The following is a 24,315-nucleotide window of genomic DNA, read 5'->3' on the forward strand; positions in this document are numbered from 1 at the left end:
GCTGGTTTCTTTCTGGCCCAGGTTTTGTCTAAAAATGCCATCTAGGAACTAGATATCAGCAAGTGTGTTTTCTACCCTCTCAGTGCCTCCTTCAGTGATTGGAAGTTAAAACCAGGTAACTTTACCTGATTTTTGGTTCTTATGACAGTGCTTTTTTGTGTGTGCTTAGTTGTTAAAATTTGGTGTTCCCACATGGGGAACCATTGGTGGAATCTTCTATTCAGCCATCTTGCTCTGCCCTTCTGACACTCTGTACATCAAATTTCAGATGTTCAAAAATCTCATTTTTTTTCATATTTGCCTTAGTGTAGGACATTAAAAGGTAGAAAATTCTGAATATGGAAGACTAAGCACACATATTTATTTACGTTTGTTCCTTCCTGAAATCCTATTGAAATGTCAGCAAAGAAATGTAGTAAAGCAAACCTGAAAGAGATATGAGGTACCATTGGGGTATTTCTGGAAGATAGAAAGTAGAGAGGCTCAGACCAATGAAGAAACTGGAGGCATGGAAACAACACTCTACAACATGCAATAGAAGAAGTTGCTGTGGTAGTAAGAGCCATTCCCTGGAGTAATGCCAACTTCAAAGACAAAAATAAGAGAATGAAGTAGGCTACAGGGTAGTCATCAAAGAGGGAAGGAACTGAAGAAATGTTTATGGGCAGCTAAACAGGTTAACCCCTTCCTCTCATTATGCTATAGCATTTGCCTCCTTGAAATGTTTTTTCAACAAAGTTGAAACTCTAGTGGTTAGCACATATAGCTATGGGTGTTGACCACACTATGAGAAGCAGAACAGATTCTAGGTTATTTTTGAGCCTCTGCCAGGGCCCAGGAGAGAACAAAGAAGCAGTACTAACCCACAGTGAGAAAAATAAATTATTCTGTTATAGGAAAGGGGTCCCTATCCAGACCCCAAGAGAGAGAGTTTTTGGATCTTGCACAAGGAAGAATTCAGGGTGAGTCCATAAAGTGAAAACAAGTTTATTTAAAAAGTAGAGGAATAAAATAATGGCTACGCCATAGACAAAGCAGCCTGGGGGCTGCTGGTTGCCCATTTTTGTGGTTATTTCTTGATCATATACCAAACAAAGGGTGGATTATTCATGCTTTCCCTTTCTAGACCATGTAGGATAACTTCCTGATGTTACCATGGCATTTGTAAACCATCCATAGATGGGAGTATAGCAGTGAGGATGACCAGGGGTCACTCTCGTGGCCATCTTGGTTTTGATGGGGTTTGCTGGCTTCTTTACTGTAAGCTGTTTTATCTCTTAGCCCTTAATCCTAAATTTAATCCTACTGCAAGCTGTTCTAACCTTTAGCCCTTAAACCTAAGGGTTGCAGAGGGAGGAAGATCCATTTTCTGTAAATTCTTCAGGTTGAATAGGGGTGATGATATTCCTGCCCAACTATTAGGGTCTCTTGTGTTCAGGGTAGAGAGGAGCTCAGTCAGAAAGCATCAGTATGGTGAGGGCCATTCACAACTCTGAATTTCAACAAAAGGTGATATCTGGAAGATTAGTAAGTATTTTATTTAAGAAAACATTCAATCAGCTTGACCTGCATTCCTATACAAAGAGTACAACAGCAATATATTTCACAAGAGTAAAGCAAAATAAGTAAAATTATCCAAAGTTAACTAAATAAGAACCATTTCCATGAAATGGACAACTGCTGGAACCAAGATGATATGAGGTAGCTAGCTGATTTCAATACATGCCCAGAATTGGAATATTGATCCAGATTTTTACATTACCCATTTCTCTTGTTTCTTCTGAGCAGCAGCCAGATATCACTGATTGCTTTACAGGAATAAGCAGAGTTAGCCCAAATTGCAGAAAAAAACTTAAAAACAACTAATAAGATTAGAATTTAGTAACAAGTATACTATAGTTCTTGAAACATAATATTTCTCTCTCCAGTTTCCCATTTCTACTAAAGACAAATCATGGTAAGACTGATTTGCTTTATTGTACTTAGCCTGATTATTTGTATAAAGTGCAGCAAGAATAATTATTTCCTACATATGCTCCTTTCAAATTGGTTTTGATGCAACCAGTTCCATAGAAGGAGACTTTATTTTTATTTTTGTTTGTTTGTTTGTTTGTTTATTGAGACAGAGTCTCGCTCTGTCTCCCAGGCTGGAGTACAGTGGCACAATCTCAGCTCTGCCTCCTGTGCTCAAGGAATTCTCCTGCCTTAGCCTCCTGAGTAGTTGGGATTACAGGCATGTGCCACCACTCCTGGCTAATTTTTATATTTTTAGTAGAGACACGGTTTCTCCTTGTTGACCAGGCTGGTCTCAAACTCCCAACCTCAGTTGATCCTCCTGCCTCATCCTCCCAAAGTGCTGGTATTACAGGTGTGAGCCACCACACCTGACCTAAAGAATTTTTTAAAGCCAAGCCAAGCCATGGGTTTGTACCCTCAAATACCTGTAAGTTGAGTAAATTCCTCTCCTTTTAAGGTCCCAAGACAACTTGGAGCTCTTAGATCGGTTAGAAAGTGACATTCTTTACTTACCACATGTTAGAAACCCTCTACAGGGACTATGGAGGCAAGGTATGAGGCCAGTTCCCTGAAAGACTTTTGTTGGTTTTACAAGTCAAGTTTGATTCCTTAAATGAAAGCACATCATTCTAGTCAAAGCCTTAGTGAAATAACCAGTGTCTCTGATTGTGTCCTGTTACAAATGAAAACAGATTCCTCTTTTTTCCCCAGACTGGAATGCAATGGTGAGATCTCAGCTCATTGCAGCCTCTGCCTCCTGGGTTCAAGTGATTCTCCTGCCTCAACCTCCCAAGTAGCTGAGATTACAGGCACCCATCACTGTGCCCAGCTAATTTTTGTATTTTTAGTAGAGACAGGTTTTCTCCATGTTAGCCAGGCTGGTCTTGAACTTCTTTTTTTGTTGTTGTTGTTTGTACAAAGTGATTTATTTAAATAGACAAAGAGGAGAAGGAGAGAGAAACATCTAGCTCTCACATTGAGTGAAAAAGTTTGCCAGAGGAAGAAAACAAGAGAAAGAACACTCTCCTCACACCAAGTGAGAGAATCCAGGAGAGGAAAGGCAGCTTCCACACTGGGTGGAAGGGGACAGAGAGAGATGGAGTTTAGGAGGGGAATACAGGCTTCCATGAGTGTGTGTGGAAGCGGACCCCAGAGAGGAAATCCAGAAGTGTAAAGAGGCTCCCACCATGTGGGAGGGTGGTCTTGAACTTCTGACCTCAAGTGATGCATTCACCTCAGCTTCCCAAAGTGCTGGGATTATAGGTGGGAGCCACCACATCTGGCCAAAAACAGATTCTTATTGCACTTATGCAAATAACTATTTTGCCATAAATTAAGAACATTCACAAATAGTTTCCAAATTCTGGAGAAATTATGTAGAGAGAAACAAATATGCCCCCAATTTTGTTCACAGGAGTATATGTTACTCAATTGTTAAAAGCTGTAAGTAGCTCAAAATAAAAGTTTTCTTGGTCCTGAAAAACAAAACAAAGGATTGGCAACATTTTAAGCAAAATGTTAAAAAGATTATTTTAGACTTCTATTAGTTGAGTCCATGTGCAGTTAACTCCTGTTTGATAGTCATGGAACATTTCAGCTCTCCATGAGAGTCCTCAAAGTTTTTTCCTCTATTCTGATGTCACAGTCTCCAAAGTTATCAGAAAACCTGCATTCAAGAACACCTGCTATAGTTCTATATAAATCACCTTCTAAAGAGGATCGAAAGAAGACAACAATTGTCTGTGGATCACAAAACATCTTAGGACAGCGACAGTTAAAAACATAATTGACAGATTTGGCTAACTCTGTAGCATACAATGATTTTATGTAATAATTATAGTTATTAATAACATACATTAAGTCATTTCAGAATTATAAATTTCCTGTAATGGAACATATACCAATAATGTATTTATACAAATGCAGCTCAAAGAAAACCAATCACCATTTTACATTTGATAATGCTTCCTGTACGACTTTATACCAGATAAGCCAAATGTCACTGTTGCATTAATGCATTATTGGTGTCAAACCGAATTCTTAATAAAACTTTACAGACAAATATATGTAATCTTAATCAGTTTGACCATAAGGTAAGATTCTCATAAACTTTTTATAATCCTTTACAATTTTTGTTAAAGAGCAGATTAAAAGTAGGTTTTTGCTCTAAGGAAAACCTGTTGTGATTTTATTCCAATGTATGGAAACACTCAATAATACCCCTTTAACTTGAACCAGTATGTTCACACACAGAATTTCTTTTACAAGATTAATTTTTCATAAACTTTCCACATTTGTTTAAACCTTCAGCCTTATTTTATCGAACTGAAAACAATCATTTAGGCAAAAAAAAAAGAAAAAATACGCATTACCTTGACTTCTTATAATCGTTTACCAAAAGTATATTCTATTTTCCTTACAGGCCTTGTCTGTAGACTGTTTTTTTTTTTTAGTAGTCTCAATTACATGTTAAATGTTGATTCTTAGCAACTTTTACTTTTGTTAAAAACCTTGTTATGTAAGGGATTAACTATGTACTGGATGTGGAGCCTAGGACTCAGACAGAAGTGCAGATAAGGTCCGATTTTTTCCAGTGTCGAACTTCACATGTACCAGGGCTTACCCAGCTGTAAAGCAAGCAAGTTGTACAGTCAGGAGTCCTAGTGGCATTTTATGAAGCATTTAGGAGGTCTAATCACCTTTAAATTGTATATTTTGTGCATAAATTCCCTTTCATAAAAGATTTTACAAATTACACAGACAATCTACCACATGCTTGGACTTCTCGACTTGTCCTAAACGTCTCTCTTTTAAACAACCAGTTATTTTACTTTAGGACAAAAATTTACTATGTAAGATACTTTCTTATGTAAAGTCTCTTTCTTTATAACCTTCTTTGCATAGCAGGGGTCATGGCTAATTTCACATGTCCCCAGGTCTTATCTAGAATCTAATGCTCCAAAACAAATTGAATAACTTTTAAAAGTCAAAGAACCAGTTTATGACCTTGAAGTATTTAGCAAACAATATTTAACCTACATAATTTAGACCAAATGTTTACATCTTTGAAGATATTTTTATTTTACCAAAAATCTTTAAAACTTTTTATTTCTCAAAGATTAAGTCACATGAATTAATAAAATGCATTAAACTTTTTATGTTTCTGACTAAAGATTTGATTTCAGCTCTTCTTAAGCCAATTAATCAAAATTCTTTCATATATAAACTCCTCTTCATGACAGAACAATACAGAGAGACACACAAAGTTCACCAGATTCGCTACAGCTTAAGACTAGCCTCACAAGCCCTTTTTCCCATTAATCAAAACTTTACAGGATATAAACTGATTTTTACCATTCATTCAACTGGTTTGCACAGGAGAGAAAGGAAAGCATTGCCTCAGGCAGGGTGGGGAAGGCAGAGACTTCAGGGAGACCAGAGAAAGACCTACTTATTGCTCAGAAGTTCAGGTGGCCACTTGTTGGTCAGGAAGGGATCTTTTCCAGCAGTCCATCATCTCTCATGTTTTCCCCTTTTTGGGGAGGATAAAGCTTCCAGTGTTCCATGATCCTGTACATGCCTAATCTTGTCACCTATAGCCATCAGCAAAGAGTGCAAGGCAGATTAATCCAAAGAGAATAGCAGTTCACATCCCATACTGCCAAACCCATTCTCAACCAAAAGGGACTTTACCAAGAGGGGCCTCCAACCCCCTAAATCTTATGAGACCCTAACCCTCCTAAGCTGGGCCTCTAACCCAAGGGTGGTCAAACATCCTTGCCTTTTATTAACAGGGGCTTCTAACCCATTGTCTTAGGAGAGACTTTGACTCCCCTAAGTTGGGCCTCTGTTCCAATCCCTTTATTTACCCAGGTATCCCACCACTTACTCAGAGTCGGCTGATCAGTGCTGTGGTCCATTTCCTTTGCATCAGGGGGTTTCTTCAGTATTGTCCCTTCAGGGTTTGCCAGAAAGATGTTATTGGGCCCCACCACTTGCCCAAAGTTAGCATTTGGGTCAGGGGTTTCCTTAATATAGTCCATTCCATGGTCACCAGAAAGATGTTACGGAAATGGGTCCTGATCCAGACCCTAAGAGAGGGTTCTTGGATCTTGTGCAAGAAGGAATTCAGGGTGAGTCCATAGAGTAAAGTGAAAGCAAGTTTATTAAGAAAGTAGAGGAATAAAAGAATTCCTATTCCATAGACAGAGCAGTCCCAAGGCCTGCTGGTTGCCCATTTTTATGGTTATTTCTTGATGATATGCCAAACAAGAGGTGGATTATTGTACACTTTCTAGACCATATAGGGTAACTGCCTGCTCTTTCTAGGCCATAAAGGATAACTTGCTGACATTTCCATGGCATTTGTAAACTGTCATGGTACTGGTGGGATTGTAGCAGTTAGGACAACCAGAGGTCACTCTTGTGGCCTAAGAAGGTTTTGATGAGTTTTGGCTGGTTTCTTTATCAGCAAGATTTTTATGATCTGTATTTTGCGCTGACCTCCTATTTCATTCTGCAACTTAGAATGCCTTAACCATCTGGAAATGCAGCCCAGTAGGTCTCAGCCTTGTTTTAACCAGCTCCTATTCAAGATGGAGTTGCTCTGGTTCTCACACCTCTGACAATTCCACTCTAGCTATAATGTACTCTTCGTTGGTCACCTCTGGAAATCATCAGATATGTGCTTGCTTCTGTTAATAAATCCAAGCCTGCTAGTAGATACACAGTATCCACTCATGTAGTATCTGAATCAACCTTCCTGCTCTGGAGGGAGTGACCTTTTGGATGAAACAACCTCTTAACAGTAGAGAAAACTCTTGCCAGGTACCAATATATATCAACCTAGTCTTTTGTCAATAAATAAAAATGGATTACCATGGATCATTTAGACATTTGAGGCAAATCAATACCATGAAAGAAGAGAATCAAGTTTAACCAAATGAATGGTAGTGGTAGAAAGGTTAGCAGTCTACCAAAGATTAATGATCTCCATTCATGGTATACAGTTTTCCTGGAATCCACTGCTCAACCAGTGGCAACATTTCCCAGACACCTTTGCAGCCAGGTAGGGTTGCATGACTAGCTCTCACTAGAGAGCTCTTACCGCATTTAAGCAGATATGGTTAGAGTCATTTATTGGCCAAAGTAATCAAGAAGCCAATTTGTCTTTCCCATTTATTTCTTTCCTCATAGCTTCTTCACTTATTTCTTCTACTTAAATGTCATCTCCTTAGATATCTTCCCTGATATTCCTAAATAAAATAGCTCACATTCTGCCCTTGCTCCATGACTCTTAATCTAGCCTATCACCATACTTTACTTTTTTTTTTTTTTTGAGACAGTTTCACTCTTTGTTGCCCAGGCTAGTGTGCAGGGACACATAATCTTAGCACACTGCAACTTCCACCTCTAGGGTTCAAGCGATTCTTCTGTGTCAGCCTCCCAAGTAGCTGGAATTACAGGTGCCTGCCACCACACCTGGCTAATTTTTGTATTTTCAGTAGAGACGGGGTTTCATCATGTTGGCCAGGCAGGTCTCAAACTTCTGACCTTAAGTGATCCACCTGCCTCAGCCTCCCAAAGTTCTGGGATTACAGGCATGAGCCACTGCGCCCGGCTACTTGCTCTTATTGTACCTCTTACTATATGATTTTTGATTAAATATATCTGTTTATGTGTTGTAAAAAAATCTGTCTTCCCCATTAGAAAAAAAACTCCATGAGGGCAGGGAATTTAATTTATTGCAGCTATATCCCAGCCCCTACAGCAGTGCATGTAACCTATCAAACACTCAGTATATAGAGAGAATGAATGATTAAAGCTTTGATGGTGGGGAAATGCATGTGCCTCAAGGAGTATCATATCATTCAATTTTTAGTTAGGTGTCAATACTGAGGTTGTCAAGGAGTGCTAGAGGAACTCAAGGAAAATTTTGTATCCTTTACATATAAACAGACCCAGTGGGGTGAGGCTTTAAAAAGTCTAAGGTTACAACTTCCAGGTCAGTATATTCACAAAGGTTAAGGGAAGGCATTGAATTTTTGCTGCACCCACCCTTGTTCACAGTGGTCTGTGGCCTCTGTCACTTCCATTACAGTTCTTGGTTATAGTGAGAAGCTGCAGGATGCTTAAGTACTCTCTGGGCTGCTGTTTTGTTCAGCTTTCAAACCATAGAGAAGTGTGAAAATTAGGTCACACCTCATGAAATTTAAATAACAAAACACTTTACCTAGCTTAATAATACCCTAGTTCTCCCACTGCTACATTTCATTGCGCCTATAAATGGAAATTATTATTTTTGGTTTAGTATCACAACTTGAGATGAATTTCTGCCCATCCTCATATCTGGCCATTGTGGGGGAACTGACATGTTTTATTTATTCTTGTTCCTCAGAATGAATTGGGATGATGAATATTCTCATAGTTCTTTTGACCTACATTGTTTGTTAAACTCATTTCCTGGAGACTTGGAGTTTGAGCAGATCTTCAGTGACATTGATGAAAAGATTGAACAAAATGCTGCAAGGTAAATATTGTAAATTATTTAAAACAATTTGTTTTCACATTTCACTGATATGACATTTACCTGGTCTATTTGTGTCCTGCTCTTAGATAACTTTAGGTTTTAATTATCATTAACTATCCCCAAGAATATTGATTAGATTTCCCTCTCACTTAAAGTTTACATGATTTTCTTTATCTGAGTAGTATTTTAAAAACTAAAAAATATAAGCACTGTCTTGAAATAGGCAATTAAAGTTTATTGAATTGCTAGTAATGTTTTTTTAGAGCTTGTCAATATTGATGTCCTAGATTTTCATTAATATGGTTAGAGTATAAGGTCATGATTGCTTGCATTACTAAAAACAGAACATTCAAAGAAATTATTTTTGCATAATATTGGTCATTTTAAGATTCTTTCTCACTTTAAGTATGATGCTAGAGACTTTACAGAGAGTTGCTATACTGCATTAGTCATCACCTATCCCAAAAAGTCTTGTTATCAAATACTGGAGGAAACAGAGACAGCTCAATGGTTTCTCATTATTATGTGTTCTTTGGTAGAAAGGACTCTGTCTTTATATGCAGTTGCAGACCTATAATCAGGCAGTTACCTATTTGCATCTTTTTGATCAAAGGTTCTAATTTACCTCACATGGGTTACAGATGTGCAAATCACAGTAAAAATTTCTATTGTGTAATGATACATAGCATTTCCTTTTTAAACATTTCTATTGAGTAATGATACGTTGTATTTCCTTTTTTAATTTGAAAACTATTTTACACTGAATTTTAAAATTTAAAATGCTCCTATGGTATTTTTACTTCTACTTTACATAAGAATAGTTAATTCTTATTATAACAATGGGCATAAGTAAATTCAAAAGATAGCATATTGTTGGAGAACTTAAAAACAAAATCTTCTCCCATCCCAGAAATCCTCTCCATGAAGGTAGTAGAGAAAGGAAACAGTTTTATTATTGAATAAGCATTAAAAACCAGAATACAATGTGCATTACAGACAGTTCATGCAGAGACTGCAAGAATGGAAGGGAATCTCACCCCTTTAAATAGCAAAACAGATACACTCCATTACATTACATGCTATCAAGATAAACAGTCACTACTCCTCAGGTAGGAAGACTGGATAGCACATTTTGTCACACATAGTTCATCATAACGTTTGGGAAAACCATCCATGTTAGCTAATTGGCTTTATCCTAAGGAGAAACAAACTTTTTTGTATCTTTATGATGGGAGGTAGTTTTATAAATTGGAACAGGCAACCACTGAAGTTAGGCTTTTACTCTCTCACAGGAACTGGGAGATTGGGGAGCTATCTCCCTTGATGCTTGCATTTTGAAAAGATAGATCCCCGGTTCTTGAGAAGGGCATTCTTAGGTCACAAAGCTGACAAAAGGACTGCTGGTAAAAGGCATATTTAGTCTTTCAGGGAATAGATACGTAGCAAAAGATGAAGAAGTACTTATGATTACAGGCTTGATTGATTGATTGTGAGAGTCTCACTGTGTCCCAGGCTGGAGTGCAGTGGCACAATTTCAGCTTACTGGAACCTCTGCCTCCCAGGTTCAAGGAATTCTCATGCTTCAGCCTCTCAAGTAGCTGGAATTACAGGTGCCTGCCACCACACCCAGCTAATTTTTGTGTTTTTAGTAGACATGGGGTATCACCATGTTGACCAGGCTGGTCTCGAACTCCTGACCTCAAGTGATCCACCTGCCTTGGCCTCCCAAAGTGCTGGGATTACAGACATGAGCCACTGAACCTTGCCTACAGTTACAAACTTTCTAAGGTAAATGCTCTAAGAAAAAAGGAAAGGACGAAGATCTTTTCCCTTACTTTCAACAGGGAAAATTAACCTTCTTACTTTTAATTTTTATTTTCTCTTTATACTATACCTATGCATATACATGTTGTATATGTATTTTATTTTATTTATTTATTTATTTATTTATTTATTTATTTATTTATTTTGAGACGGAATTTCGCTCGTTACCCACCAGGCTGGAGTGCAATGGCACAACCTCGGCTCACCGTAACCTCCACCTCCTGGGAATTCTCCTGCCTCAGCCTCCTGGGTAGGTGGGATTACAGGCATGTGCCAACATGCCCAGCTAATTTTTTGTATTTTTAGTAGCGACAGGGTTTCACCATGTTGACCGGGATGGTCTCAATCTCTTGACCTCGTGATTCACCCGCCTCGGCCTCCCGAAGTGCTGGGATTACTGGCGTGAGCCACTGAGCCCAGATATATATGTATTTTAGAAATAGACCTAACCAAACTCAGAGTATATAGTTGATATTTCATATAAATATAAAATAACTAATTAATTTTTAGCTTAATTTTGTCACTTTTATGTTTGATAACTATGTAACATAATAGTTATAAAACATAAAGGTTATATATAACATATAACATAAATTGTGTAATACATAGTTAACTTTAATGTTATATATTTATATATTTTATGGCACAATTTCCAACTCAAATGAACTTACAAATAAAAATAGTGTTTTCTTAAATAGATGAACGAGACATTTACCTAAATTTCAGAGATGGTTATAGTTTTTAAAATTGAATTATATTTTAAAAGGTAAACCTTTTCCTTCACAATGGCATTTAGGTGCCATCAAAATAAAAGAGGTTACTGAACTCTGAAGCTGTTGTTCTGAATTGCTAATTTTTATTTACTAAACCACTTACACTTAATTTTTTGCCTTACCTAGTCAACAAGAAATCATTTTTAAAAGTAAAACAGTGATTAAAACATTGTATTTGCATTCAAAAGTAGTTATTAGGTCAAAACTCAGATGCTAGTATTAAAAAGAAAATATAGTATGGAACATAGGATATAATTTTTAAATTAAAAACATTTTATTGCCCATATTTTAAAACAAACCTAGAGCAAAACTACCTCAAGTGACCATTGATCTTCACAAGGAACAAAATAAGGAAGTAGCTGTATGTGCTGTATGCTACATTTAGAATCAAGTCTATTTTTCATCAAATTCAATTATGTTTTTATTATACTCCAGAGAATAAACATAATAGTAGAGGGTATATATATTTTTTAAAATAAAACACTGAATAATAACTGTGGTTCAGAAGAGTATAAATCATTTATGCACTCATTTATTGCCTTCTAACAGAATAGCTTTTAGAAAATTGTATGTCATGACGAATCAGTTATACCACACTTACACTGCAGTAGTTGAATTACCCTTGGCATTTTTGTATTCTAACAGTTCTATTTATCTCTCAGTAGTGTACATTGAATAAGTAATGAACATCTGTATGGTATAGGTTTCCTCCATACTTTTAAAAGAAAAAAAAATTAGTAATTCATCTTAAAATATGATATTTTTTTCTTACACTTGAATTTTTAAAGTAGCAGTGACCCTGACATCTATTTGTGAATTCTCTCTTCTTAATAGCATCAGGTTTTATGAGCCACGGGTTCTATTGCCTCCCCAAAGCAGTGATTCCAACAGAATGGAGCAGTGTGCCCAAAGGTCACTGAACCTTCACCCACCCTTCAAGAGAGGCTGTCATTCTCAGACCACTTCACTTTTACATTCTCCTTTCCATTCAAGTCGGACCTAGGTGACTAGTAAGTCTGACAGCAGAAATTAGTGATGGTGAATCATTTATTCAAACCCATATCAAAATAGGTTATAAGAGGTCAATAACCTGCCAAAGAGAAACACTATGAATGTTATACCACAGTATCATTAGTTCCCTATCATTAGTTCCCTAACTGAAAACTGTGTATAGCAGTAATGAATTGAGTGGAACTTATTAGTTTAACAAGATATTAAGGTACAGAAGTTCTTCTGGGCTCACAATAGGTATATTTTTTAGTTATATAAAAATGTGTTGGCCAGGCATAGTGGCTCATGCCTGTAATCCCAGCACTTTGGGAGGCCAAAGCAAGCGGATCACAAGGTCAGGAGTTTGAGACCAGCCTGGCCAATATGATGAAACCCCTGTCTCAACTAAAAATGTAAAAATTAGCCAGACATGGTGCATGCCTGTAGTCCCAGCTACTTGGGAGCCTGAGGCAGGAGAATCACTTGAAACCGGGAGGTGGAGGTTGCAGTGAGCTGAGATAAGATAGCACCACTGCACTCCAGCCTGAGTGAGAGAGCAAGACTGTCTCAAAAAAAAAAAGAAAGAAAAGAACAAAAAGACACAAAATGATTTTGCCCCTCTTAATGTTCAGTTGAATAAATATAATTGTATCTTAACAATTTATTTTACTATTCCATTTTCTTTTCTTTTCTTTTCTTTTTTTTTTTTTTTAATATAAAGACAGGGTTTCACCATGTTCGTCAGGCTGCTCTTGAACTCCCGACCTCAGGTGATCCACCTGCCTTGGCCTCCAAAGTACTTGGATTACAAGTGTGAGCGATCACGCCCGGCCTTACTTTTAGTTATATAAAAGTACATTTTCTAATTATAGACTTACGTTTTCTAATTATAGACTCTGTGTGTGCCTTAGGAGGTAAGTTTTGCTGCCACCAATGCAGCTGGACTACATTTTTTTTTTTTTTTTTTTTTTTTTTTTATAAAGAAAGATGTAATCTCAACACTTTGGGAGGCTGAGGCAGGAAGATCACCTGAGGCCAGGAATTTAAGACTAGATTGGGCAACATAGCAAGTTCCCATCTTTACTGTAAAAAAAAAAAATTAGCACAGTCACAGTTGGTGGCTCACTTGTGGTCCTAGCTACTCTGGAGACTGAGGTGGAAGGACTGCCTGAGCCCAGGAATTTGAGGCTGCATACACTGTTGTACTCCAGCTTGGGCAACAGGCTGTCTGGAAAGGAAGGGAGGAAATGAAAGAGAAAGGGAAATGAGGAAATGAAAGTAAATGAAGGGCTGGATGCGGTGGCTCACGCCTGTAATCCTAGCACTTTGGGAGGCCGAGGTGGGTGGATCACGAGGTCAAGAGACCGAGACCATCTTGGTCAAAACATGGTGAAACCCCGTCTCTACTAAAAATACAACAAATTAGCTGGGCATATTGGCACATGCCTGTAGTCCCAGCTACTCAGGAGGCTGAGGCAGGAGAATTGCCTGAACCCAGGAGGCGGAGGTTGCAGTGAGCTGAGGTCGCGCCATTGCACTCCAGCCTGGGTAACAAGAGCAAAAACTCCATCTCAAAAAAAAAAAAATGAAAGAAAATGAAAAAGGAAAGTAAAGAGGGAGGGAGGAGTAGAGGAAGGGAGGAAGGAAGGAGCAAGAAGTGCTACCAAGTCAGGTATGGTGGCTCATACCTGTAATCCCAGCACTTTGGGAGGCTGAGGTGTGCAGATAGCTTGAGCTCAGGAATCTGAGACCATCCTGGGCAACATGGTGAAACACTGTCTCTACAAAAAACAAAAACAAAAATTAGTTGGTATGGTGGCATACCCCTGTGGTCCTAGCTACTTGGGGTGCTGAGGTGGGAAGATGGCTTGATCCTGGGAATTGGAGGCTACAGTGAGCCATGATTGCACCACTGCACACCAGCTGGACAACAATGTGAGACACTGTCTCAAAAAAGAGAATTGCTACCAGTAATAATACTATTGGACTTAATCTAGAAAATGCAGAGAGAGGAGAGGCATTTAACCATGCTCATTAATGAGAGGGTATATATTCCATAGTTTATACTTATTTTTTATATAATACTTAAATTATTTGAGCTTCTATATTAAAAATTTTCTTTCATGTTTTCCACATGATGACTTTTTACGTATATGTAAATATACACACACTTGTGCACACAGATATTAACATACATTATAGCCATTTCAAATTATACAAAAGGAAAAATAGTCATTTCAAAGGTTTTACTGTTTATTATTATTTCTGGCAGTATTTTGGCACTTTATAATAAGAAGATGCAAATTAATATTTGCAATCCTTTTTGTAAATTCCTATGTTTCTATTTCAGTTTTGAGTTTCTTCATTATATACTACATCTCACAGAATCCCCACCTCTTCTCTCCTCCTACTGAACAAGAGGAGGCCCCATAGAAAGAAACCTGAAAAGCACTAATTCCTCCATCTACTATTGAACACGGTGTAAAACCTTAACCCACTTTCCAACTCTAACTGGACCTTTCAAGCCCTCTTGTTCTCTCCAGAATTAAGAATGCATCCTGGGCAGGCAGCATGCTGCACTTCAGCAGCTCACTAGCCTAAACTTTTTCTGGCCCCATTCATATTTCCTACTTTTTAAACTTTTCCAATTCTCCCACAAAAACAATACTACAATGCTAGAGTAACCAAAACAGCGTGGTACTGGTACAAAAACAGAAATGTAGACCAATGGCAGAGAGCAGAGGACTCAGAAATAACACCACACATCTACAACCATCTGATCTTTGACAAACCTGGCAAAAACAAGCAATGGGAAAAGGATTCCCTACTTAATAAATGGTGTTTAGAAGATTGTCTAGCCATATGCAGAAAACTGAAACTGGATCCCTTCCTTACACCTTATAAAAAATTAACTCAAGATGGACTAAAAACTTAAATATAAGACATAAAACCATGAAAACCCTAGAAGAAAACCTAGGCAATACCATTCAGGACACAGGCATGGGAAAAGACTTCATAACTGAAACACCAAAGCAATGTCAACAAAAGCCAAAATTTACAAATGGGACCTAATTAAACTAAAGAATGTCTGGACAGCAAAAGAAACTATCACCAGAATGAACAGGCAACCTACAGAATGGGAGAAAATTTTTGCAATCTATACATCTGACAAAGGGCTAATATCCAGAATCTACAATGAACTTAAACAAATTTACAAGAAAAAAAACAACCCCATCAAAAAGTAGGCAAAGGATATGAACAGACACTTTCAAAAGAAGATGTTTATGCAGCCAACAAATATATTTAGAAAAGTTCATCATCACTGGTCATTAAAGAAATGCCAATCAAAACCACAGTGAGATACTATGTCACGCCAGTTGGAATGATGATCATTAAAAAGTCAGGAAACAACAGAAGCTGGAGAGGATGTGGATAAATATTTTTTTTTTGAGACAGAGTTTTGCTTTTGTTGCCCAGGCTGGAGTGTAATGATACAATGTTGGCTAACTGCAATCTCCACCTCCCAGTTGCAAGTGGTTCTCCTGCCTCAGCCTCCCGAATAGCTGGAATTATAGGCATATGCCACCACACCTGGCTAATTTTTTGTATTTTTAGTAGAGATGGGGTTTCTCCATGGTGGTCAGGCTGGTCTTGAACTCCCAACCTCAGTTGATCTGCCCACCTTGGCCTCCCAAAGTGCTGGGATTCCAGTCAAGAGCCATTGCACCCGGCCAGGAACACTTTTACATTGTCGGTGGGAGTGTAAATTAGTTCAACCATTGTGTAAGACAGTGTGGCGATTCATCAAGGATCTTGAACCAGAAATACCACTGGACCCAGAAATCCCATTACTGGTATGCACACAAAGGATTATAAATCACTCTACTATAACGACACATGCACACATGTTCATTATGTCACTGAGGAAGCAATTAATTGCCTAACAACCAAAAAAAGTCCAGGTCCAGACACGTTAACAGCTGAATTCTACCAGACGTACAAAGAGGAGCTGGTATCGTTCCTTCTAAAACTATTTCAAACAATACAAAAAGAGGGAATCCTCCCTAATTCATTTTATGAGACCAGTGTCATACTGAAACCAAAACCCTGCAGAGACACAACTAAAAAAGAAAACTTCAGGCCAATATCCATGATGAACATCGATGCAAAAATCTTCAACAAAATACTGGCAAACCGAATGCAGCAGCACATCAAAAAGCTTATCCACCATGATCAAGTAAGCTTCATCCTGGTGGTGCAGAGCTGCTTCAACATATGCAAATCTATAAACATAATCCATCACATAAACAAAACCAAAGACAAAAACCACATGATTATCTTAATAGATGCAGAGGCAGCCTTTGACAAAATTCAACAGCACTTTATGCTAACAGCCTTCAATAAACTGGGTATCAATGGAACATATCTCAAAATAATAAAAGCTATTTACTACAAACACAGCCAATATCATACTGAATGGGCAAAAACTGGAAGCATTCCCTTTGAAATCTGGCACTAGAAAAGGATGGCCTCTCTCACCAATCCTATTCAATATAGTATTGAAAGTTCTAGCCAGAGCAATCAGGCAAGAAAAAGAAATAAAGGGTATTCAGTTAGGAAAAGAGGAAGTCAAACTGTCTCTGTTTGCAGACCACATGATTGTATATTTAGAAGACCCCATCGTCTCAGCCCAAAATCTCCTTAAGCTGATAAGCAACTTCAGCAAAGTCCCAAGATACAAAATCAATGTGTAGAAATCACAAGCATTCCTATACACAAATACCAGACAAACAGACAAATCATGAGTGAACTGCCATTCACAATTGCTACAAAGAGAATAAAATACCTAGGCATACAACTAACAAAGGATATAAAGGACCTCTTCAAGGAAAACTACAGACCACTGCTCAAGGAAATAAGAGAGGACACAAACAGAGGGAAAAACATTCCATGTTCATGGTTAGGAAGAATCAATATTGTGAAAGTGGCCATACTGCTCAAAGTAATTTATGGATTCAACACTGTCCCTGTCAAGCTACCACTGACCTTCTTCACAGAACTGGAAAAAACACCTTAAACTTCATATGGAACCAAAAGAGAGCCTGCATAGCCAAGACTAATCCTAAGCAAAAGAACAAAGCTGGAGGCATCACACTACATGACTTCAAAGTATACTATGAGGCTACAGTAATCAAAACAGAAACAGCATGGTACTGGTACCAAAACAGACATATAGACCAAAGGAACAGAACAGAGGCCTCGGAGGCAACACCACACATCTACAACCATCTGATCTTTGACAAACTGGACAAAAACAAGCAATGGGGAAAGGATTCCCTGTTTAATAAATGGTGTTGCTAGGCGCAGTGACTCAATCCTGTAATCCCAGCACTTTGGGAGGCTGAGGCAGGTGGATGATGAGGTCAAGAGATCGAGACCATCCTGGTCAACATGGTGAAACCCCGTCTCTACTAAAAATACAAAAAATTAGCTGGGCATGCTGGCGCGTGCCTGTAATCCCAGCTACTCAGGAGGCTGAGGCAGGAGAATTGCCTGAACCCAGGAGGCGAAGGTTGCGGTGAGCCGAGATCACACCATTGCACTCCAGCCTGGGTAACAAGAGCGAAATTCCATCTCAAAAATTAAAAAAATAAAAAAATAAAAAATGGTGTTAGGAAAACTGGCTAGCCTTGTGCAGAAAGCAGAAACTGGACCCCTTCCTGACATCTTACACTAAAATTAACTCCAGATGGATTGAAGATTTAAACATAAGACCTAAGACCATAAAAACCCAGAAGAAAACCTAGGCAGTACCATTCAGGACATAGGCATAAGCAAGGACTTCATGACTAAAACACCAAAAGCAATGGCCACAAAAGCCAAAATTGACAAATGGGATCTAATTAAACTTAAGAGTTTCTGCACAGCAAAAGAAACAGTCATCAGAGTGAACAGGCAACCAACAGAATGGAAAAAAAAAAAAATTGTGATCTACTCATCTGACAAAGGGCTAATATCCAGAATCTGCAAAGAACTAAAACAGATTTACAAGAAAAAAATACACAAACCCATTCAAAAGTGGGCAAAGGTTATAAACAGACACTACAAAAGAAGACATACATGAGGCCAACATATGAAAAAATGCTCATCATCACTGGCCATTAGAGAAATGCAAATCAAAACCACATTGAGATACCATCTCACGCCAGTTAGAATGGCGATCATTAAAAAATCTGGAGACAACAGATGCTGGAGAGGATGTGGAGAAAGAAGAACACTTTTACACTGTTGGTGGGAGTGTAAATTAAAAAAAAATTCAGAAGCCATAAATTTAAAAACTAACAAATTTGAAGAAAAAAATTTCAGAATATTTTAACATTCCATTAAAGCACATATATGTGTTTCTACAGTCTTTTTATTTAAAAAGTTCTTGTAATTTTGTCAGTGGAAAATACTTTTTTCCTTTTAACTATTTTGTGACCGGATAATACTTTTGAAATCTTGTAAGAGCTTTTATAATAAGCCGAAGTTCCAAGATTTTATGTTATAATTATCTTCTTCTGTTTTTTAATTTCTCATTCTATCTCCAACTGTACCAGTTCAATATTAATCAGCTCTTCGACTGCTATTGTTATTTAATGCAATCTGTCCAATAGTGTGATATCTCAGTCTTTTTGGAAGTAAGATGGTGCATATATACATACACACATACATCCATACATGCATGAATGTAATAGTAACCATAAAAATTAATTCATATTCTTATTCTCCAAATAAATACAGTTTTGAAGTGAGACAACAATGAGGTTAGATGACAAGTACCGAATTCTGAGGGGTGAGATGTTAGGGAATTTTAAGTACAGTGATTCTACTAATATTCTTAAATCAACATCCTTGCATATAATCTCCTCTTCTACAAGGAAAAGCCTTTTTACACCCCCTACAGGCACTTTTAGTGGCTCCGTCCTGTGTACTCCCTTAGCACATTGTACACACTAATTATCAAGACTTACTGTACTGTAGTTGTTTATTTACAAGTCTATCTCTTTCACTAGACACAATTCCTTTACAGACCAGACGATATCTTATTCACATTGAGTTCCCTAGTATATATCACAATGCCTACAACATATTTAACATTCAGCTAATGTTTATCAAATATAATACCTTCAATCAATTAGCAATTTTTACAGTCAGGGAATCTAGGAGTAAATGTTGAATGAGAAAATTGCAGTAGATATCTTTTTAAAAGCATACTCCTTATTGCCTTTTTAAAATGCTTTATAAATTGATTTATACACAGATTCTCAGTAATGCATCCACTTTCACACGTCATTAACTTGGATAATTCAGAGTCATTATAATTAAAGCACATTGGTGTTCAAATTTATTAAGAAATGTTGAGACATACGAAAAGGCATTGAGTACTATGATAAATACTCCAGTGCCCACCATCTAGTTTAAGAAATAAAGCATTACTAGTATAGCTAAAGCTTTCTGTGTACCTCTCCCCAGTTTGATACCACTTCCATCCCCACTCTACCAGACGGTGCTGCTGATGATCCCAGTGCATTTCCTTACGTTTTTACCACCTATGTTAATCCTGAATAATGCATAGTATTTGAAAGGTAACAGTTGAAAATGTTACCTTTTATTTATTTTTTAAATGTTACCTTTTAAATGCTGAAAATTAGATTGTAATTTATTCTGACCTTGAATACGAAGATAAATTGTCGATTACATACCAAACTGACATTTATTATAAATTTTGAAAATATTTATTTTGTGTAACAATTGGACAAGAAATATCTAGATTTCAGAGGATTAAGTTTTTAAAACAAGATGTATAGGCAGTGGCAAGTGGCAGACAACAAGACAGCCAACTAAAAACAAAATCAGGTATAGATAATTGGTTCTGATGTTTTATAATTTGTGACAAAATGATTTTAAAATAAAGTTTATCTGTCTTAGTTTGTATCAATGAGGGAGGTCCCCTGAAATGCAACCACTCAATCCCTTTGTCAGTGTTTGAACAAATTACTAAAATATTTAGCCCTCTAAAAGGCTTTACCCTATTTATAAATTGTAGTTGCTGGCCTCTGCCCAGATTCAGATGTTAGAAATTACGCTATAATCAGAGTCCTCATTGAAACAGATTTAGGTAGACTAACTTCTGAGCCTTTCTAATTCATATTGCTGTAATCTATTAGGTTTAATTGAATGAGACACATGAGGATGGTATAATAAAAACCTTTGATAAAGGATCCCTAGCGTCAAGGTGTATGCTTAAGGCATTGTGTTTCTCTGTCCATAGAAGTGCTTATATAAGTTAAGAAAATACATGCCAATCTCTTGTCAAAGGTAGAACTGGTATTCCTGAATGAATACGGCTATCCTATCAGGAAACTGAGCGGCCTGTGGCCCGAAGAGGTATTGTTTTTCATTTAAGTTCTTTGTTTTCATGAAAAGGTTCTTTGATTCTCAGAATGTATTTGTTTCAAGGTAATTTAGTTTGAATTCACTCATGCTCAGAAGCCTCCTGAGAAGTATTACTTAAACTTTTACAGTGTATGTTTTATAGGCAACCCACACCTGATGAATTTCAAAGAGTCTTTCATATGACATCTGCTTTAATAAGGAGCACTTGATTTCTAAAGCCTACCAGGTTCTATCATATGGAACCTTTAATTAATAGCAGTTACATTTTCAAACCATTAACTTTACCTCTTAGTAGCAAATCTTTCTTAATATGATTAAGAGATAAATGCATAGCTGTCAATTTTTGGTGAGGTGTTTCAGCTTCAAAGGAATTTAGCTGTTTGAAAGCTTTCTTGAAGTTTAGATATGCTGCCATCAGGTGGTAGTAATATGTCATATCCATGTGGTTCTGCAGATGGCACTCTGCTAAAGGTCACCAGTTTAACCCACAAAGATTTATAATCATGAATGCACAGAATTGTATGTGGAAATTAAAATAACATAGTATATCTGTTATTTTATCAACACTAAGGATACTTTGAATGGAAGTTTTAAAACAGATACATATTGCAAGATTCAACTGGACATTTTTTTCTCTGTTCTTGGTTTACTTTTTTGGTAAATGAATCATTTTATCTTATGCCTTATACATACTTAGAAACTATGGAAGAGCAAACTTTAAAACTTACCTAATTATATCACCAAAATATAATTGCTGTTAACCCTTTGCTTCATTTCCTTCTAGTCATTTTTAAATGCAATTTTTAGTAATTTTTGTTTCTGTTTTTAGTAGTGGAATTGGATAACAGGAAAAGGTACTTGGCTCTAATAACGTTGTATATACAGCTTGTATATTTTACAACTTTTAAAATTATAAGCTCTTTATAACTACTTGATGACTTATTATTCCATTGATTGAAGTTTTTAATCATTTATACAGTCATTTACCTCTTAGTAGATAATGTAAATTTCTAATATTTACAGTGTTCAGTATTTTCTCTCTTCCTTTTATCTATTGCCTATCAAGAGGGCTATTATCGAATTACATCTATGCTTGATTTTTGTTTCAACACAAAAGAATTTCTAGTTCATCTCTGAGTAGCTATTTTATATTTCCTTTATCACATTTTTTACTGCCAGAAAATTTGAACTCTCAGTTTTCAACTATGAATGTATAGTCTCTTTGTAATTATTTTCATATCATATGAATGAAATTTGTAAATTGTGCAAAACCAGGTACCACATATGAAGATTTCAGGGCCTGTCATATTATGAGATGAAGCCATTATCTATATCCTGCCAAAATAACTTTTTCTTCTCTTTTTTATAGCATAGAACATTGCATTAAAGAGATACAGTCCAAAATTAACAAACAATGTCCGGGTGTGCAGCTGCAAACACCAACTGACTGCTTTGAATGGCTAACTCACTATAGTTACAGTACATCCAAGTCATCTTTCATTCCACATGGAGATTTGACAAAATTCCTCAAAACACTGGTAAAATGAATCATTATTTTATCATAGATTGAGATGAGTAAATGGGGAATACAACTCATTCAATTTCTATATGTAAATATTTATTTGAGTGACCATATTAGCCTGTCGTACCTACAGGGTTTGTGTTTTCATTTTATGTTTCTATATTCCCAATAGAATCCACCAAGCTGTTTGTTGTAGTATTTAACTATGAATTTTATCAATAAAATAAAATTTTATATAAATGGAGATTAAATATTATGATTCCTGAGGGATTTGTGGTATGATATATATCAATACCACAAAATGTATTGATGTGTATCACAGTTGTCTCCCAGAGAAGTTCATATTCTTCATATTTTATATCCCTTCACAACTATTCATTTTTGCAGTGCTCATTACTAAGCATAGTAAGATCCCCATTGATCGTGTCTGTTAAGTGGCCTTTAATATTATTCCCTGCATTTCTAACCTCAAGTCTTACCCAGTTCTTTTCAATCAAGGTAGCAATTTATGCAAGACCACCAAATGATGGAGAATTATTATATTGGTCATCCTTGATACTGACCACCCTCTATGCCAGAGAAGTTTTTGTAATCTTCAACAAGAACAGTTATTTTATCACACTTGTATCTCCAAGACTGGCTAGCTTGCAAAAACAGATTCCCAGAGAAGCAGCACAATTGTTAGAAAGCAGTATTTCTTTAGCTATGGTTTTAATTTAATTTAGAGGAAAAAAGGCACTGTTTTTATCTAAACATCAAACATTGACTAAGGCAGATGTGGAAAATATCTGGAGGTTGTAGATGGCTTAGGATGACAGAATCAGATGAAAATAGTTTTTGCCTGTTATTATTTCAGACGTCTCTTTAATGTTTACAAAGTAATAAAAGGAAGAGAAAGGAAGACTGTGTGCCCTGAAGCCTTATTCTTTTAAGGAAACTTCTCACTCATTATCTCTTGAAGGTGAAGTCTTGAAGAATAAATATGGATATAGTTATTCCTTTAATTTCTATTAAGAGCCATGTGTATTGAATTTCATTAATACTGATGTAATAATGCTTTCTCATTTAATTAAAAGGAAAAGCTTTCAATTATCTTTTAATCTGTCACACGTAAGTCATTCTCTATTCACTGCAGGGCAAAGGCCACTTTAGTTTTGCTCAAATTCATTAGACTGATAGGCTTGTCCCAGTCCTAGATTTTTTTACATAATCGATCATGTTATTTTAAGGAAGGAACCACATTGTTAAAACAGATCCAGATTTACATGACCTTATTATCAAGTTTTTACATGCTAAAAAATGTCAGTCATGATGGCATTTTTCATACATCTGTTTTTTTCATAGAAAGTTTCTTGTTAATTTTCTAGCAATTTAAATAAGAAACAGAGGTCCTCATTATGGCAGATGTACCAAAGTTATTTTCAAAATTTAAGCAGTCATACTAAACGTATGTTTTAAACCTCTGTAATCTATTCATTATCTGATCAAATATTTCCCATTATTGCCTGACTTAAAAACCAAGGCAGAGGCACTAATATGACTTATTTGCTTTATAGAATTTACAGTAATGCTGATGTGTCCTATCTAAGGACATTTCTCTTCCAGAAGTATCAAAATAACTCAATAGCAGGAGAGGAGAGAAAAAGAAGCTATATAGAGGTCATGTGTACTTTGTGGCTCTCTGGAGTGTAGCAGAAAGAACACGGATGAAGAGAAAGAAGCCAGGGATCCATTCTTGCTTGAATCTATGCCTTACCGTATGTGACTTTTGAAAAGTCACTGAAGCATCCCTCATTTTTGAGTCCTTATGTATAAATTGGGTTTTTAAATACATATGCCAAAGAGTTATTCTTATGAAGAAACCGGGAAATGTTTGTATAAATACTTAAAAAGCATTTGCTGGTATAATTATTGGGTATAATTATTTATTACAGTTAGAACATTAGACTCCGCAATGCTTACAATGAATGAGAGAAAATTCCTGAAATTCGCCTAGGAATTGTTCGTAATTCTGAATTACACATAATGCCTTTGGTATTTTGTCAATAAGAAATTGCAAAGCCAACCGGATTATATGCCACTTGAACCTTGCTTTCATTTCTCTTGTAATCAGCTTGTTTCTACCTAGAGAATATAAACTAATTTCAGTATTAGCTGAAATAGACATAATTAGGAAAGTCAGCTTGGAAGGAGAATGTGTGTGTTTAATTCAAAGTTCAAGA

General features: G+C 36.6%; 1 protein-coding gene across 3 annotated transcripts in view; it reads left to right on the forward strand.

The window, feature by feature from the left end:
- The window catches only part of KIAA0825 (KIAA0825 ortholog), a 466,326-nt gene that overhangs the window by 55,601 nt on the left and 386,410 nt on the right, over positions 1 to 24,315 (forward strand). For all 3 annotated transcript variants that reach the window (XR_012513095.1, XR_012513096.1, XM_039470047.2), the window contains exons 3-4: positions 8,414 to 8,545; positions 21,941 to 22,109. Coding sequence is in view for 1 of the 3 variants with exons in the window: in XM_039470047.2 (XP_039325981.1) it covers positions 8,415 to 8,545; positions 21,941 to 22,109 (300 nt within the window). In the remaining 2 variants the exon portion in view is untranslated. The remainder of the gene's footprint in view (positions 1 to 8,413; positions 8,546 to 21,940; positions 22,110 to 24,315) is intronic.

Source organism: Saimiri boliviensis, chromosome 1 (genome assembly GCF_048565385.1).
Source record: "Saimiri boliviensis isolate mSaiBol1 chromosome 1, mSaiBol1.pri, whole genome shotgun sequence".
NCBI classification, from domain to species: domain Eukaryota; kingdom Metazoa; phylum Chordata; class Mammalia; order Primates; family Cebidae; genus Saimiri; species Saimiri boliviensis.